The sequence below is a fragment of the Pan paniscus genome, chromosome 16 (genome assembly GCF_029289425.2).
Source record: "Pan paniscus chromosome 16, NHGRI_mPanPan1-v2.0_pri, whole genome shotgun sequence".
NCBI classification, from domain to species: Eukaryota; Metazoa; Chordata; class Mammalia; order Primates; family Hominidae; genus Pan; species Pan paniscus.
The window spans coordinates 78,738,595-78,754,633 of record NC_073265.2 but is presented as its reverse complement, the minus strand read 5'-3'; the positions used below and the strand labels follow the sequence as shown (position 1 = coordinate 78,754,633).

Sequence of the window (16,039 nt, the reverse complement as noted above, 5' to 3'; positions counted from 1 at the left end):
GGGTGGGCTGGGCCAGACCTTGCCTGAGAAGGTGGTGCCGCTTTTGGGAAAACGTGTCTGAAGACTACCAATGTTAAAATCTGACGTGCTCAGCTTCACAAAATCCCAGCTGCCTATGTGTGTGATTCCTACAAATGGCCCCCACATTATTGGAGAGAGACAATAAAATATTTTTTTGAAGGCCACCAGCTATGGGAAGGGGGACAACAAAACATGAATTTTATGACAACCATTTGGTGCCCATAACAACTTCCTTTCTGGGGATATCTGTTTTTTTTTTTTGTTTTGTTTTGTTTGTTTTTTTTTTTTTGAGATGGAGTTTCGCTTTTGTTGCCCAGGCTGGAGTGCAATGGTGAGATCTCAGTTTACCGCAACCTGCACCTCCCGAGTTCAAGCGATACTCCTGCCTCAGCCTCCTAAGTAGCTGGGATTACAGGCATGCGCCACCACGCCCAGATAATTTTGTATTTTTAGTAGAGACAGGGTTTCTCCGTATTGGTCAGGCTGGTCTTGAACTCCTGACCTTAGGTGATCCTCCCGCCTTGGCCTCCCAAAGTGCTGGGATTACAGGCATGAGCCACCACACCCGACACTTTCTGGGGACATCTGGGATAAGGCAGGGATTCTGCCTCATCAAAGTAATTTGAGGGTTGGAAGGTTGCCGCAATGCATTTCTGCCATGCTAATGTGGACGTTGGGAGAATGGAGACAGCAGAGTCTGGAGGCAATTCATCAAGCTGTGGGTGGGGGTCTCAGGAAGGAAACGGGCGCCAGCTTCAGAGAGCCTCTCAATGAGATTGGCCACTGCCTCGGGTTTACCCAGGGGAAAGTGGAGGAGGTTAGTGCTGCCTGGGGGCCTGGCAAAGCCTTACTAGAAGAGGTATACCTTTCTCTTAACTCAAGCTAGCAGGAAAAGAGGTGAAGTGGACTACTGCTGATCCCCCCCCCCCTTTTTTTTTTTGAGACAGAGTCTCACTCTGTCACCCAGGCTGGAGTGCAGTGGTGTGATCTCGGCTCACTGCAACCTCTGCCTCCCAGCTTCAAGCGATTCTCCTGCCTCAGCCTCCCGAGTAGCTCGGATTACAGGTGCATGCCACCACACTCGGCCAATTTTTGTATTTTTAGTAGAGACAGGGTTTCACTATGTTGGCCAGGCTGGTCTCGAACTCCTGACCTTAGGTGATCTTCCCACCTCGGCCTCCCAAAGTGCTGGAATTACAGGCATGAGCCACCATGCCTGGCCTCTGATCCCACTTTCGGTTAGGGGCTTGGCTCTGGAGTTGAGGAAGCTCAGAAGTGTCAAATCTGGAAGCTTGTGGGATCTCCTGGAGCCTCACTACTCAAAGGGTGGTCCAAGGAGGGCTGGAGCTTGGAGCTCCCCATGGGAGCCACATCTCAGACATGCTGCATCAGAATCTGCATTTTTAACAAGACCCCCAGAGGATTGCACATTAAACAACCAATCAGGCCAGGAACAGCGGCTCACACCTGTAATCCCAGCACTTTGGGAGGCTGAGGCGGGAGGATTGCTTAAGGCCAGGAGTTCAATACCAGCCTGGGCAACACAGCAAGACCCTGTTTCTACAAAAAAAAAAAAAAAAAAAAAAAAAAAAGGAAAAATCGGCCAAATGCAGTGTAGTTTTAGCTACTAAAGAGGCTGAGGCAGGAGGATCTCGAGTCTGGGAGTTCGAGGCTGCCTGAGCCATGATCACACTACTGCTCTCCTATTAATAATAGGCAACAGAGTGAGACCCTGTCAGAGAGAGAGAGAGAGAGAGAGAGAAGGCAATCAATGCTTACAAAACCGTGGTTGTCTACCTCCCAGCAGGTGGCTCAAATGTGCACTGCTTTAAACCCTGTATGTTGACATATGGAGGTGAGGATATGGAGGAACCCCCACTCTAGTAAGTATTCATATCTGTGGGTTTAAAGGCAGACCTTGCATGTGAGTAGAGAACAGAGAAGGCTGCAGGAGCCCTGTGGGAAGACTGCAGCTGACAGGCTAAATGTCCCAGAATAAGCAAGTTCCACTGTGGGGCTGTGCCCGGAAGTCGCCTTGCCAGTAGGCAGGACATGTATACACCTTGATTTCTCAAGGTGCCCACATATGAAGGAAAAGACAAGGATCAGAGTTTGATGGTGCACACAACGTGGCTCGTCAGCACTTCTGAGCCCAGGAATGTTTTTGGAAACTATAACCAGGACGGGCTCTGCTTTCCTCGCAGCCCATCAGTTAGACGCTTTGATGTGGAGCTGGACCATGTCAGACACTTTGCTTGTAGTTTCTACCTTGGAGATGATGTATGAGTGGGAACCAAACAGATCAAGCCAAACCACTGTCCAAAGTAACATCAGCACTCTGAAAAATATCATCTGAACCTCTCAATTATCCTGAGGTAGGCATTCTTAGTATAATTATTCCCATAGGTAAATTAAATAAATAAATAAATAAATAAATAACAATCCGAGGTTAAATCCTGCTTAGGATCAAAGAGCTAGAAATGGCGAGGATGGGACCCTGACCCAGCAACTCTGGCTCCAAATCTCTCTGGCTCTGTTGTTACTCGTGCTTTGTCTCCAATGTTTGTTTCACTTATTTCTGGGGATGGGAGAGGTGCAGGCAGAAGGGAGAAGAAACAATGAAATGAGAATTTCATATATTTCAGGTTAATTTCACCAACTATCATCAGATGAGGAGGAAATGACTTTAAGAGGAAACCAGTCTTCAGCAGAGATGCTGGGGTAAATGTGGTAGATAGCATGACTCAAAAGGAAGGTGTGGGTGACACAAAGCCACATGGAGAGAGGTATTTAATTTTATCCCCTTTGGGGAGGGGTTCACCAGTTCGAGGCCAAATTGCCCGTCATGTCTTTCAACCACTCTGATATATGGTAGCACTTTCATGTAACTCCCTCTAAAGACACCCAAGAGAGAAGTGAGGAGGGGTGGCTGTCATATGAAGGGCCATCCAGTAAGGTGTTTGATCCTCACCAAGGGAAAGTACTCCCTATAGGACTAGAGCAGAGAGGCCAGTTAATGAAAGGTAAAATAAAAAGTAGCACGACTGGGGCAGTGAGTGAGGTGTCACTGAACACAAATGCTGTACGGCTGCCTCAGGAGAGGGCAGCTATGTGTGCTACTGGTCCTGCCTGACCACATTGGCATGCAGCTGGCACTGACCTCCCTAACGCCCTGGACCTGAAATCTCTTCCATGTAGTCTTTTCATAGGTAGTATTCTTTGCAAGTTGGTTTTCTTGGGCCAAAATAGTCTGGCTATATTGTGGGGGATATGAATCGAGGGAAAGCTTGCTGACCAGAGAGAGAAGAATTTTGAAATTTGCCACTGGGCATTTTTAGGTTTTGTTAATGCACAACTTCTAAAGCTAACACTCCCCACCCTGCCTAACTTGACGAAGGTTTTGTGTGGCCAAGGAGGGAAGGGAGCTGTGTGTCTCTTGGGGGTGGTAGAACCCTCCTGGCTGAGCCAGTGCTTGGTCCTGGGAGACCCTTAGCTTGGGTTCAGACAGATTCAAAGAAGAAAACACCACCAGCACCCAACCAACCCAATATAATCTTGACTTAGGAAATGTTCACTTAGTCTTTTTTTTTTTTTTTTTTTTTTTGAGATGAAGTTTCACTCTTGTGCCCAGGCTGGAGTACAGTGGCGTGATCTCAGCTCACCACAATCACCACCTCCAGGGTTCAAGTGATTCTCCCGCCTCAGCCTACTGAGTAGCTGGGATTACAGGTATGCGCCACCACGCTCAGCTAATTTTGTATTTTTAGTAGAGACAGGGTTTCTCCATGTTGGTCAGGCTGGTCTCGAACTCCCGACCTCAGGTGATCCACCCGCCTCGGCCTCCCAAAGTGCTGGGACTACAGGCGTGAGGCACCACACCCGGCCTCACCTGTTCTTTTCAAAGAACATTATTGGAAAAGCATACAAATCACACATGGCAAGCACCATTTACACCTTGCCTTGTATTTTGTCTTCATGATTCACTTTAAGAAGTGATTAAAACACTGAGGCTGGGCATGGTGGCTTACAACTTTGGTAGGCCAAGGCAGGAGGACTACTTGAACTCAAGTTTGAGACCAGCCTGGGCAACATAGCAAAAAACTAAAAACTAAACAATTAGCCAGGTGCAGTGGCAAGTCCCTGTAGTCCCAGCTACTCGGTAGGCTGAGGCAGGAGGATTGCTTGAGCCCAAGAGGTCAAGGCTGCAGTGAGCTGTGATCATGCCACTGCACTCCAGCCTGGGCCACAGAGCAAGAACCTCTCTCTAAAAAATAAAAAAAGTAGAAAAGAGATACTTCACTTATTTTAGTTCTTGGCTTTCTTGCCTGGAGAAGATGGGGTTGTGAAGACACTTGTGGCCTGGTCAAGGTTTTGGTATTTGTTTGCAAGGATGGACTAACATCAATTGTGGTGCAAAAATGGGGTTTTGTGTATTTCCATTAATCTCATACTTTGGTGAAGACACAGCAAGAATCCTTTCAGATGGAAAACTGGCACTATACAAAGGACACATAGCCACACCACATTTTTAGTCTTTATTTTTTAAGTAAATTCCATTGAATCAAATATAACAAAATTACAGTTTTTGTTTGTAATGATCTTTGTTCACCACCACGCAATCATAGTAGAATCAAAAGTAATATGAGAACATAAAATGATCAAGGACATCAATGTTTAGTATAATTTCTTCATAAAGGTAAATATCCCCATATTTAGAAAAAATTGCATTGCTAGTTGCAAATCTTAAACACCTCAGTGCTGAAGGATCCTGTATTTCCCCCCAAAGATCCAGCAGCACGGAGGCTTTCAGAACACAAACTCAAAAATATAGTATTTTCAGGGCAGCATTTTAAGTTTCAGAAAACCCAAACAAAACAAAACAAAATCAGAATCAGGAATGTGAAAGTGATGGTGCTCTAAAAATCAATCTGGAAGCAGATCTGCCAACATAAGAATGTGGTTGAACAGAGTCTAACCAGGAAAAGGAGAGATGCAAACTCGCTCCCCCTCCCCTCTCGCCATCGTCCCCCGCCCCCAGCGAGCAAGCCGCCCCCTGCTCTGCACTGTCTCTCCAATGGCGTCTGCCTCCGGGGCCACGGCGAAGCATGAGCAGATCCTGGTCCTCGACCCGCCCATAGACCTCAAATTCAAAGGCCCCTTCACAGATGTAGTCACTACAAATCTTAAATTGCGAAATCCATCGGATAGAAAAGTGTGTTTCAAAGTGAAGACTACCGTGCCTCACCGGTACTGTGTGAGGCCCAACAGTGGAATTATTGACCCAGGGTCAACTGTGACTGTTTCAGTAATGCTACAGCCCTTTGACTATGATCCGAATGAAAAGAGTAAACACAAGTTTATGGTACAATTTTTGCTCCACTAAACACTTCAGATATGGAAGCTGTGTGGAATGAGGCAAAACCTCATGAATTAATGGATTCCAAATGGAGATCCCCAATGAAAATGATAAATTGAATGACATGGAACCCAGCAAAGCTGTCCCACTGAATGCATCTAAGCAAGACGGGCCCACGCCACAACCACACAGTGCTTCACTTCATGATACTGAACCAAGGAAACTAACAGAAGAGTGTAAAAGACTTCAGGGAGAAATGATGAAGCTATCAGAAGAAAATCAACACCTGAGAGATGAAGGTTTAAGGCTCAGAAAGGTAGCACATTCGGATAAACCTGGATCAACCTCAACTGCATCCTTCAGAGATGTCACCAGTCTTCTTCCTTCACTTCTTGTTGTAATTGCAGCCATTTTCACTGGATTCCTTTTCTTTTTTTGGAGACGGAGTCTCACTCTTGTTGCCCAGGCTGGAGTGCAGTGGCGTGATCTCGGCTCACTGCAACCTCCGTCTCCTGGGTTCAAGCAATTCTCCCACCTCAGCCTCCCGAGTAGCTGGGATTACAGGCGCCCGCCACCACACCCAGCTAATTTTTGCATTTTTAGTAGAGAAGGGGTTTCACCATGTTGGCCAGGCTGGTCTTGAACTCCTAACCTCAGGTGATCTACCCGCCTCGGCCTCCAAAGTGCTGGGATTACAGGAGTGAGCCACTATGCCCGGCCTTCATTGGATTCTTTCTAGGGAAATTCATCTTGTAGAGCAAAGCATGCAGAGTGCTATTTCTTTTTTTTTCTCTTGACCAGAAGATTTGTTTACCTACCATTTCATTGGTAGTATGGCCTGCGGTGACCATTTTTTTGTGTGTGTACAGCGTCATACAGGCTTTGCCTTTAATGATCTCTTATGGTTAGAAAACACAATAAAAACAAACTGGCTACTGGACAAATTGTATATTACCAGATCATCACTAGCAGCTTTCAGGTGCACTTCAGTCCTTTATCAAATTCATAAAGAGTTGTTCTGGGAAGTGAGGAGCACCTCTGCCTGGCCACCCTGTCTGGGAAGTGAGGAGCCCCGCTTCCTGGGAGCCGCCCCATCTGGGAAGTGAGGAGCGCTTGCCTGGCCGCCCAACTGTCTGGGAAGTGAGGAGTGCGTCTGCCTGGCTGCCCACCCTCTGGGAAGCGAGGAGCGTCTCTGTCCGGCCACTGTACCTTCTGGGAAGTGAGGAGCACCTCTGCCTGGCCACCCACCATCTGGGAAGTGAGGTGTGCCTGTGCCTGGCTGCTGCACTGTCTAGGAAGTGAGGTGCGTCTCTGCTGCCCGCCGCCCCATCTGGGAAGTGAGGAGTGCCTCTGCCCGGCTGCTACCCTGTCTGGGAAGTGAGGAGCGCCTCTGCCCGGCTGCTGTGCAATCCTGCAAGTATGAAGTGACAGCCTTGTGTGTGATCTTTCTGCCCTCCCCAAGTTTGCATTTTCGACATTAAAATTTACTTTTTAATTAAAAGTTTTAAATTGGAGAATTAAAAAAAAACTAATTTCAGCTTATTATTACTAGAGATGCATGAAAGCTCTACCCACATACATGCTAGGAAAAACAGTTCAGAAAACACGGGGGACTGACTCTTCCAAAAGGAGCAGCTGTCTACTCTGCGGCCTGCTTCCAAGGGCCACTGTGGGAGGAAGCCTGGGCTGCAGCGTTCCGAGGCAGCAGCAGCAGAGACGGGAAGGAAGGAAGCAGGCCTTGCCTTGTGTGGCATTCCAGTTCCCTCTCCCAGCAGGGGCCAGATTCCCCTTCCTTAGCTTCAACTACAATTTGGCGAAAGCAATTCTAGTGTAATCGGGGGCAGTGAGGGGTGGGGGGCGGTGAGAGGTTTACTTCCCTCTGCTTAGATAACAGAGGTAGAAGAAACCCTTTCTGTCAATTGCTTGGCCTCTAAATGCCACAGGCAGGCTACTTTTCATGGCTGTTCGAAGCATCCAAGCAATCCAAAGTGGCTTTGAACAACAGAGTAAGGCCAAGAAGGGCAAAAAGGGACCAGAGCTGAGGTGTTTGGGCCAGTTCTGGATCACTCATATTGTTGAGGGAGGGGTGGGGGCATAAGATAACAAGGAGCCTACAGGCCACTTGAGGAAATTCTCTGGTTTTGCTGCAGCTTCGCTTCAAACTTCCACAGCAGAAGAGTTGGAATTCTAATGCCGCAATATCGTTGTAATACCAGGGATTCTCTAGAGGCAAGTTAAGGCTTTCTGGGCAAAGAAAACAATTCCAGATGATATTGTGATAGAATGCTACAGTGAAATGCTTCTTAATGACTCTCCTGTCCTGCCTAAAGGACAAAGACCTATGAGTGACTTCAACTTGATGTGATGTTTCAGTGATCTTTACTTCAGCTCTAAGTCAGAATCAATGCCACAGGAAAAGAAAAGCTTCTTACATCTCAGACATCTGCTTGCTGAGCAAACACAAACAAGAACACATGTATTGTTTCCCAGGAGCTGGCAAAATAGATCTCAAGTCACACAGTTACAAAGAGAGCTCTCATTCAGATGCCGGGCATATAAGCTCAGCTACCCAGAAAGTTCAGCTTTAATGAAGACTGTAGTTTTAGAATGAAAGCCTGAGCAGGAAGGATTTCTGCCCTGGGAATTCTCAATGCTCTGCCTGAGTCACACTGGAGGATGGAGATAGGCTCCTCATTCCAGCGGCCAGCACCTGCCACAGTCACAAGACCACCCTCAGAACAGCAAGGATCTTACGATGACAATGGGGACTCTGAAGAGAAGCCAGTCAAAGACACAGGGCTTTGGACAAGATCAAGGGTCTTCACCAGGAAAGCTTAATGCAGAAGCCCCCTCCCTCCAAGTCCCCTCAGCGTGAGCCTTGAGCCTTGACATAGCTGTTTCCACCTGCAAGGGCTGGAGAAGCCAAGTTCACGCAGATGTTCAGCAATGTTCAAGCAAATGACGTGTAAATAGATGAAGTGGTCTTAGAGATGGTCTAAGAGGAGGGAACAGGCTCAGAGAGGTGAGGTGATTTGCCCACGATCCAATGTGAATTAGAGACCATTAGGACAAGAACTCAGGTACATTTCCACTCTTACGGTGAATCATAAGGTTCCCAGTAAGTGTAAAATGCTGCAGAGAGGTTAAAAGAATATTGTAACCAACAGCTTTCTGCTTTCATTCTGCTCTGGAATCATTTGTGTAAACTCACAGCAGGAAAAGATAACAGTTTTCTTCAAGTCTGTTAAACTCACTTCTAACATAAAAACATTAAAGAAACTTGACACCATTTTTTGAGTCAGTTAATCCTAATTTGACTGGAATCAGTTACTTGTGTCTTCAAATTGCTTATGAGACACGGAGTGCTACAGGAGAGATGTGGGTGCTTCTCCCCATTGGTTTTTAACATATTATTCCTGCAATGGAATTGTCCAGATTGATGCAATTTATAGCCTCAATTTGATTCTAAAATGTATTCAAATACTCTTTGAAAATTCAGCTTTGTTTTAGCCCAAATAGAACCTTACTAGCAAGAGGGGGATTCATATACTCATCAGAAATGAATGACTTTGGGAAGAAAGGCAAGGACACCTGGAGGAAGGAAAAAAGATGACCTATCTATAAACTGCCACTCCCTCATTTATCAGGCAAGTTTGCAGCTCTGTAAATTCAATGCCTCTGTGCTCTCATTCAGGGACAAACAAGAATTTTCCTGTAAGACAGCCACAGTCACATTCTCATTTCCATGCCTAAGAGCCTGAAGCTTGAACAAACGGCTTCAGTTAGTTTCATGTGAGCCAAAATGGAATGTGAGTGCCATTCAGAGCCACACACTAAAAAGATTTCAGCTGGGACACTGGCTCCCACAGTCCTGGGGGAGCAAATTCCGGTTGTGTGGCAACAAAGGCTATGCTGCCAGCCCTGCCTGTCCTCCACAGGGGCCACCAGGACTGCCGTGCAGACCAGGCTCCACCCTCCCCCACACCGGTTTGTGTGACAACAGGGCTGTCTTTTCTCTTCCTGAATTTCTGAATGGAGCTGGTACATGGGCCAGCCACTATTTTGTCAGAACAGATTAAGGGGTGTGGCCTCAGGCATATGAAAGGAGCCTCTCGCTCTTCTGGGGTGGTGATTCAATCCTAGGAAGTTATTGCTTGGTTTACCTATTCTCATAAAAAGTCTTGAGAAATGAAGGTAGTAGTAGCAGAAATATGACTATGAATGTTCTAGATCACAGCTGTAGTTGGGTGAAGGGAAAAGTAACAGAGGAGAGGGGCTAACTTCCAAATTGAGAGGGTAAAGTGCCAGTCTGTGCTAAAAGAACGTGAAAAGGAAACCTATTAGAGAAATAATACACTGGGGGGAAAGTCATAATGATAGAGGCTGGTGAGTGCCAGAAATTATACCAAAGCGAAGTTGAGACCACAGAAATCTCAGTCTCTGAGATAAGGGCTGCTTTTGATGTTATTCAGATGATTTGGTGATTGTCAGAAAACAACTTCTTCAGGTTACAGACCTGGACCCATGCCCACGGGTCCCGTCACAGTCACTTGGACCCGTGCCCAAACCACACCCACCTGTGGCCCTGAGGGTTGGCATTCAGGCGCCCAGGTGGCTCCTTTGATCCCTGAAACATCCATGCAGACCCACTACTTATATTCCAGTCTGTCCTGGAGTCAAAGGAGATGAAGGAGGAAAAATATCTTTTTAAAGTATCCAGGCAATTTTACTCATAGTTCTGTTTAGTTCCAGATAGCAACAGCTGATTGTTCAAAGTGCAGGGTTTTTGGATATTCAAGTACCACAGGATCGGAGAAAAGGAGTACTTGAAACCTAGAGTTGCGTTTTCACTTGAGAAGACACACTTTGGAAACACCTATCCAACAGACTACAAATATAGGCTATTAAATTAAAAATCTGGTTTCAAAATAATACCCACTTAGGTTGGAAATATCTTTCTCCAAACTCAGATCCAACTTTTGAATTGTTTGGTATCAAAGGCAAAGTTAGAGGGACTTGGGTTTAAAAACTAAAATTACAAGTGAGTGCTTAAAAAAAAAAACCCAAAATATCTTTTTATCAAATAAGGGACACACACACACAAAAGGCAAACGATGATATCTACATGCTTAGACTGGGAGAGCAGCTCCCAGGCTCCCCTGGAGGGATGTTCTCTCAAACCTCAGTAAACTGAGTTTGTCATTGAACTTTGAACCTGGTAGTGAGCTCAGCAATCTACCTGGTCCAAGTCCCCCATTTTAGAGGTGAAGAAATTGAAGTCCACAGCGACTTTGTCCAGGGTGAAAAGCAGAGCCAGGGCACAGCCCAGATGCTCAGCCCACCCAGAGCCCTTCTGAGACACCACACTGTGGTCACACGATGGCAGCTCCATAGCCGGCCTTGCTGCTCTGGAGACCGTGGGAGCTAGAGGACACCCCTGATTATGAATTTCAATAAAACGAGCTACAAAGATGTTTCCAATTTAAGGGCGCTGTTGAACAGCATTTCCAAAATTTGCTTGGTGATGAGAATCATCTGGGGCACTTGTCAAAAATTAAAATCCCCAGGCTCCTTCCCAGACCCAGTGAATCAGCCTCTCCGAGGGGAGGGACCTGGGAGGCTGAATTTTTAACAAGTGCCCCACGTAACTCTCAGCAGCAGCAAAGTGTAGGGAAATGGTCTTAGGAGACAGGGTGAAAACTTGGCTTGTGACTCAAAGGAATTTCCTTTGCCGTTTAAGAAGCCACACTGTGGCCTGGGAAGCCCGGGTTCTCAGGCTCCCAAGCTGAGCTGTGTCTTCAGCATTGGCCTGGAAGGGTGAGCTCTTTTTAAGGTCTATGTAAGGACACATACAACCACCGCAAAATGACATACATCCTTCACTGTTCTCAGGGAAAAGTCTTTTGGTGGCAAAGCAAAATCGCTATTCAGACACATTTTTAATAGGGAAACTAGATGTACTTGGCTTAAAAGCAACCAGATGCTGAAACTGGACAGAGGGCAAGAACTCTGTCACTTGTCACCATGACTAACAATGCAATGGAGAAAACCAGTAACTAAGCACAAAAATAGCCTGGAGCTCCCAGGAAGAGCTGCCTACTCCGAGACAGGTGTGCATGGTGGGTGCCCCCTGCTGATGGTGTGAGGTCAGATCCAGGTCACTGAGGGAGATGGGAGACCTGAAACAGGGGGTGAGGGGACGCAGCTTCCAGAGGAGGGCTGCTGGAGCGGGCCAGAGTCCGGAGGCCTCACTCCAGGTCGGCCTCCACCTGCTCCGTGTCAGAGCACTGCGACTTGTTACGCTCCCATTGGCAAATGGCGTTGGCGTACTCCACCACCAGCTTATCCATCCATGTCAGGGGCTCGGGGAACAGCACAGAGCCCTCAAAGAAGCCCAAGTGGCCCCCATGCAGAGGCAGCACAAACATGACGTTCTCTCGTTTCTCTGCAGGGGAAACGCAGCTGAGTGAGTTACTGTTCTCTAGTTTGCTCCAGGACAGGAGGTGCAGAGGTGAGCTGGCTAGGGTAGCCTGGCTGTCCCCGCAGGGTCACCTAAGTGGGCATCCAACCTCTACTCACTCTGCCTTGTTCACCAAAGAGGGGGCAGGCAAGACAGTGGCATCTAGCAGGTTTTAGAATACAGCTTGGCTTTGGAGCTGAATGGGCACCAGCTGAAGAAAGCCTTAGAACTCTAAAGGGTTCTCAAACTCGGCTGCATATTAGAATCAGTTGTGGAGTTCTTCAAGCTCCTTAACCCCAGGCTGGCCCAGATGAATTAAATCAGAATCTCTGGGGGTGGGAGGTGGGAGAGGAGTGAGGGAAGGGAATTCCCAAGCGTTGGTATTGCTCAAGCTCCCCAGGTGATTCAATGTGTTTCCTAACTTTGTGCATCAAAATCACTTAGGATATCTTATTAAAATGCGGATTTTGATTTAATAAGCCTGAAGTGGGAGCTGAGATTCTGCATTTTTAAAAAGTTCCCAGGTGATGCCCATGGTAGTGGTGGGGGCCAGGCTCTGAGTAGCGATTCATGGCATTTACCGTATTTTTACTAGAGAACGAGGAGAATTCAATGGAGTCAATGAGTTTTCACTACAGACATTTATCTTCAAGATCCTTAAAGCTGCACGTTGTGTTAAAAGATGCCCAAGCTCTCAATGCCACATGCTAAGTGGCCATCCTGAGAAATAATAACCTAGAGCTTGACTTTATTTTTTTATTTTTTTGGGACAGAGTCTCAGCTCACTGCAACCTCCACTCCCGGGTTCAAGCGATTCTCATGCCTCAGCCTCTCCAGTAGCATGTACCACCACGCCCGGCTAATTTTTGTATTTTTAGTAGAGATGGGGTTTCACCATGTTGGCCAGACTGATCTCAAACTCCTGACTTCAAGTGATCCGCCTACCTCGGCCTCCCAAAGTGCTGGGATTTATAGTCATGAGCCACCACACTTGGCCCAGTTGCTTCTATTTGTATGTTTCAAGCAGATGGAGAGGCTGTCACAAGAGATAGCAGAACCGGACTTTTTGTTTTGCTTTGCAAGTCAAATTTTATTTTATTTTTTACTATTTATTTATTTTTAGAGACAGAATCTTGCTCTGTTGCCCAGGCTGGAGTGCAGTGGCACAATCATAGCTTGCTGCAGCCTCGAACTTCTGGACTCAAGTGATCTTCCTGCCTCAGCCTCCTGAGTAGCTAGGACTACAGGTATGTGCCACCATGCCCAGCTAATTTTTTTTTTTTTTTGAGACGGAGTCTCACTCTGTCACCCAGGCTGGAGTACAGTGGCGTGATCTCGGGTCACTGCAAGCTCCGCCTCCCGGGTTCACGCCATTCTCCTGCCTCAGCCTCCCCATGCTCAGCTAATTTTTAAGTTTTTTGTAGAGATAGGGTCTTACTATATTGCCCAGGCTCCTGTTGAACTCCTGCCCTCAAGTGATCCTCCCATTGCAGCCTCACAAAGTGCTAGGATTACAGATGTGAGCCAACACACCTAGTCTAGAATTTTAAATCTAAATATCTCTTTATGTCAAACTTTCAAACTTAGGGGAACCCTAACCCTGAGATAATCTCATAGAACCTCAAGTGACTCCCCAAAGCCCTACTGGCTATGGATATACATGGTGGTCCTGTCTCATGCCCTGGGAGGAACACGAGGGGGGCCTGATGCCCAAGCCCCGTCACAGCCCGAGGACTATCAGGCTACACAGAATAAGAACACTGACTGCTATGAGATGTCTTTCCCTAAAGAGGGTGGTCTCCAGGAGATGACAGCATGGTGAAGGTGACAGAATTTACTGTGGCAACTTGCTGAGCTGTTGAGAGGGCAGCAGGAAGAAACACTTACCTGAAAGAGATTTTGGAATGGTTAGAAGACTTTCATGCACCAACGGATCGTCAGCTGCATTAACCAGCATGAGAGGAACATAAATCTGCAACAAGAACATAAAGCAGAATTAAACTACTGATTCCCATTTTCAGACCCCATCGATTCAAGGCTCAAACTCACTGCTGGACATGTTTTTGAAGCAAAGGGAAGAGGGTCACAGCTCAGCTTGCTGAACAGGTACAGGAAGGACGCCTTGTATTCTCTGGCAGTGTGATGAGTTACATCTGCCATTGTGATTACTGCCCTGAAAGCAGGAGTGTGTAGAAGCAAAGCTTCCTGATAATCATCAGAGTGTTTCAGATTAGCCACGCCTTTTAGGAAATGACTTTGCAATGAATTATGTACATATTCATTCAGTTTATATCATGGGAGGGGAAAATGAAGTGCACTCCATACCAGACAAAAGAGATTCTACAGGAATCTAGGCCAAGGCTGGGCACAGTGGTTCGTGCCTGTAATCCCAGCACTTTGGGAGGCTGAGGTGGGAGGACTGCTTGAGCCCACAAGTTTGAGACCAGCCTGGGAAACATAGTGAGACCCACAGCCCAGTCTCTATTTGTTAAAACAAACACAAAAACAAAAATAGAACAAATCAAAAGAATCTAGGTCAGGTTTATGGCTTATGCCTATAGTTCTAGCTACTCAGGAAGCTGAGGCAGAAGGATCACTTGCGGCCAGGATTTCAGAGCTGTGGTGAACTATGATCACGCCACCGCACTCTAGCCTGGGAAACAGAGCAAGACCCTGTCTCTTTAAAAAAAAAAAAGAAAAGAAAAAGAATCTGAAGGTTGAAAACAGGAATAGGCTGGTGGATATTGGAAAACCGTTGGCAGGGTTGCATTCAACATCCACTTTACTAAAACAGCCGATAGACTTCTTTTTCATTTTAGTGGAGATGGTACTGATAGGGAGACTCAGATGTCATTGAACAGCCATAATGAGGCAGTAAAAGATTGTGGTATCCTGTAGGTCTCTGATGTTGGCTCTAGACAGCTCAACATTCCTACAATGGCTTAAATGACGACATCAAAAAGCCTGATGATGCTAAACTAGGAGGGATGGCTGATAAGACAGCATAACTACAGTTTCCAGTGATCTGCTTTAGCCAGGGGAATGATGGGCCAAACCTACAGGTGGACATTGACAAGGATAAATGGGAAGTCCTGTGTTTGGATAAATAGGGCAATAAACTGTGCAAAGACAGAATGAGATGGACTGGCTTGTTGGTCATTCAGGTAAAACAAACATATGGAGATTTTGGTTGGCCACAAACTTAATCACACAAAGTTTATTGTAGCTGCTAAAAGTTGCGTTAATACAAACAAGTCTACCTTATCAACAGAGATGCTCAGCTGGGCACGGTGGCTCACGCCTGTAATCCCAGCATTTTGGGAGGCTGAGGCAGGCAGATCACGAGGTGAGGAGTTGGAGACCCGCCTGACCAACATGGTGAAACCCCATCTCTACTAAAAATACAAAAATTAGCCAGGCGTGGTGGCACACGCCTGTAATCCCAGCTACTCAGGAGGCTGAGGCAGGAGAATCGCTTGAACCTGGGAGGTGGAGATTGCAGTGAGCAGAGATTGCGCCACTGTACTCCAGCCCGGGCGACAGAGCGAGACTCCATCTCAAAAAAAAAAAAAAAAAGAAAAAAATAGACATGCTCATCATTACTTTGATACAGAAACACATCAGTTTTACTCTGTGCTTACCAGATCATGGCAGGAATTTTGAGTTCAGTCTTAGGCACTATGGTAACAAAATACAGAACGGCCAAAAGAGGGTCCCGGATGCTAAGAAATCTAGACAGATCTCATTGATCTGGCAGAAACCAGACAGGATTATACTGTCAAAGGAAGATGAAGAAAAAAGTGGGTGTTGGAGCAATTTTAAAGGCCCTCACACAGACATGGGAGCACACCAGTCTAAGGGGCAGCTCTGGGATTAATGTATGGCAGTTACAGAGGGAGAGAGTCTGGTTCAATAATCAAATCCAAGCTAAAAGAGCGGTTGGAGCCAGATTCCAGCTGAGCTTCCACCAGGAAAATTTAGGAGAGATATTTGTCGTATTGTGTGCGAGGCTGGATGGAGTGATGCTAATTCTGAGCCGGTGATGGCCACTCACCCTGTGCAGGTACCGCATGCAACTTTCTTCCTCATAGTATTCCTTCAGGGAGTTATAGCCGTGAAACTTCCTGCAACACACCAGAAAAAGAAAAAAAGAAAAAGGACAAAACATTGGTCTTAAGATCAGAATGCTGAGCCGATGATGG

General features: G+C 46.6%; 1 protein-coding gene and 1 pseudogene across 7 annotated transcripts in view; one reads left to right on the top strand and one right to left on the bottom strand.

The window, feature by feature from the left end:
* Positions 1–4,542: 4,542 nt before the first annotated feature.
* Positions 4,543–16,039, bottom strand: part of ABHD2 (abhydrolase domain containing 2, acylglycerol lipase) — a 114,393-nt gene continuing 102,896 nt past the window's right edge. For all 7 annotated transcript variants that reach the window (XM_055098950.2, XM_055098948.2, XM_055098946.2 and 4 more), the window contains 3 exons: positions 15,892–15,961; positions 13,725–13,809; positions 4,543–11,822 (listed from right to left, as the gene is read on the bottom strand). In XM_055098950.2, coding sequence (XP_054954925.1) covers positions 11,626–11,822; positions 13,725–13,809; positions 15,892–15,961 — 352 coding nt within the window. In that variant the 3' untranslated portion in view covers positions 4,543–11,625. The remainder of the gene's footprint in view (positions 11,823–13,724; positions 13,810–15,891; positions 15,962–16,039) is intronic.
* Positions 5,012–5,801, top strand: LOC117975954 (vesicle-associated membrane protein-associated protein A-like; annotated as a pseudogene).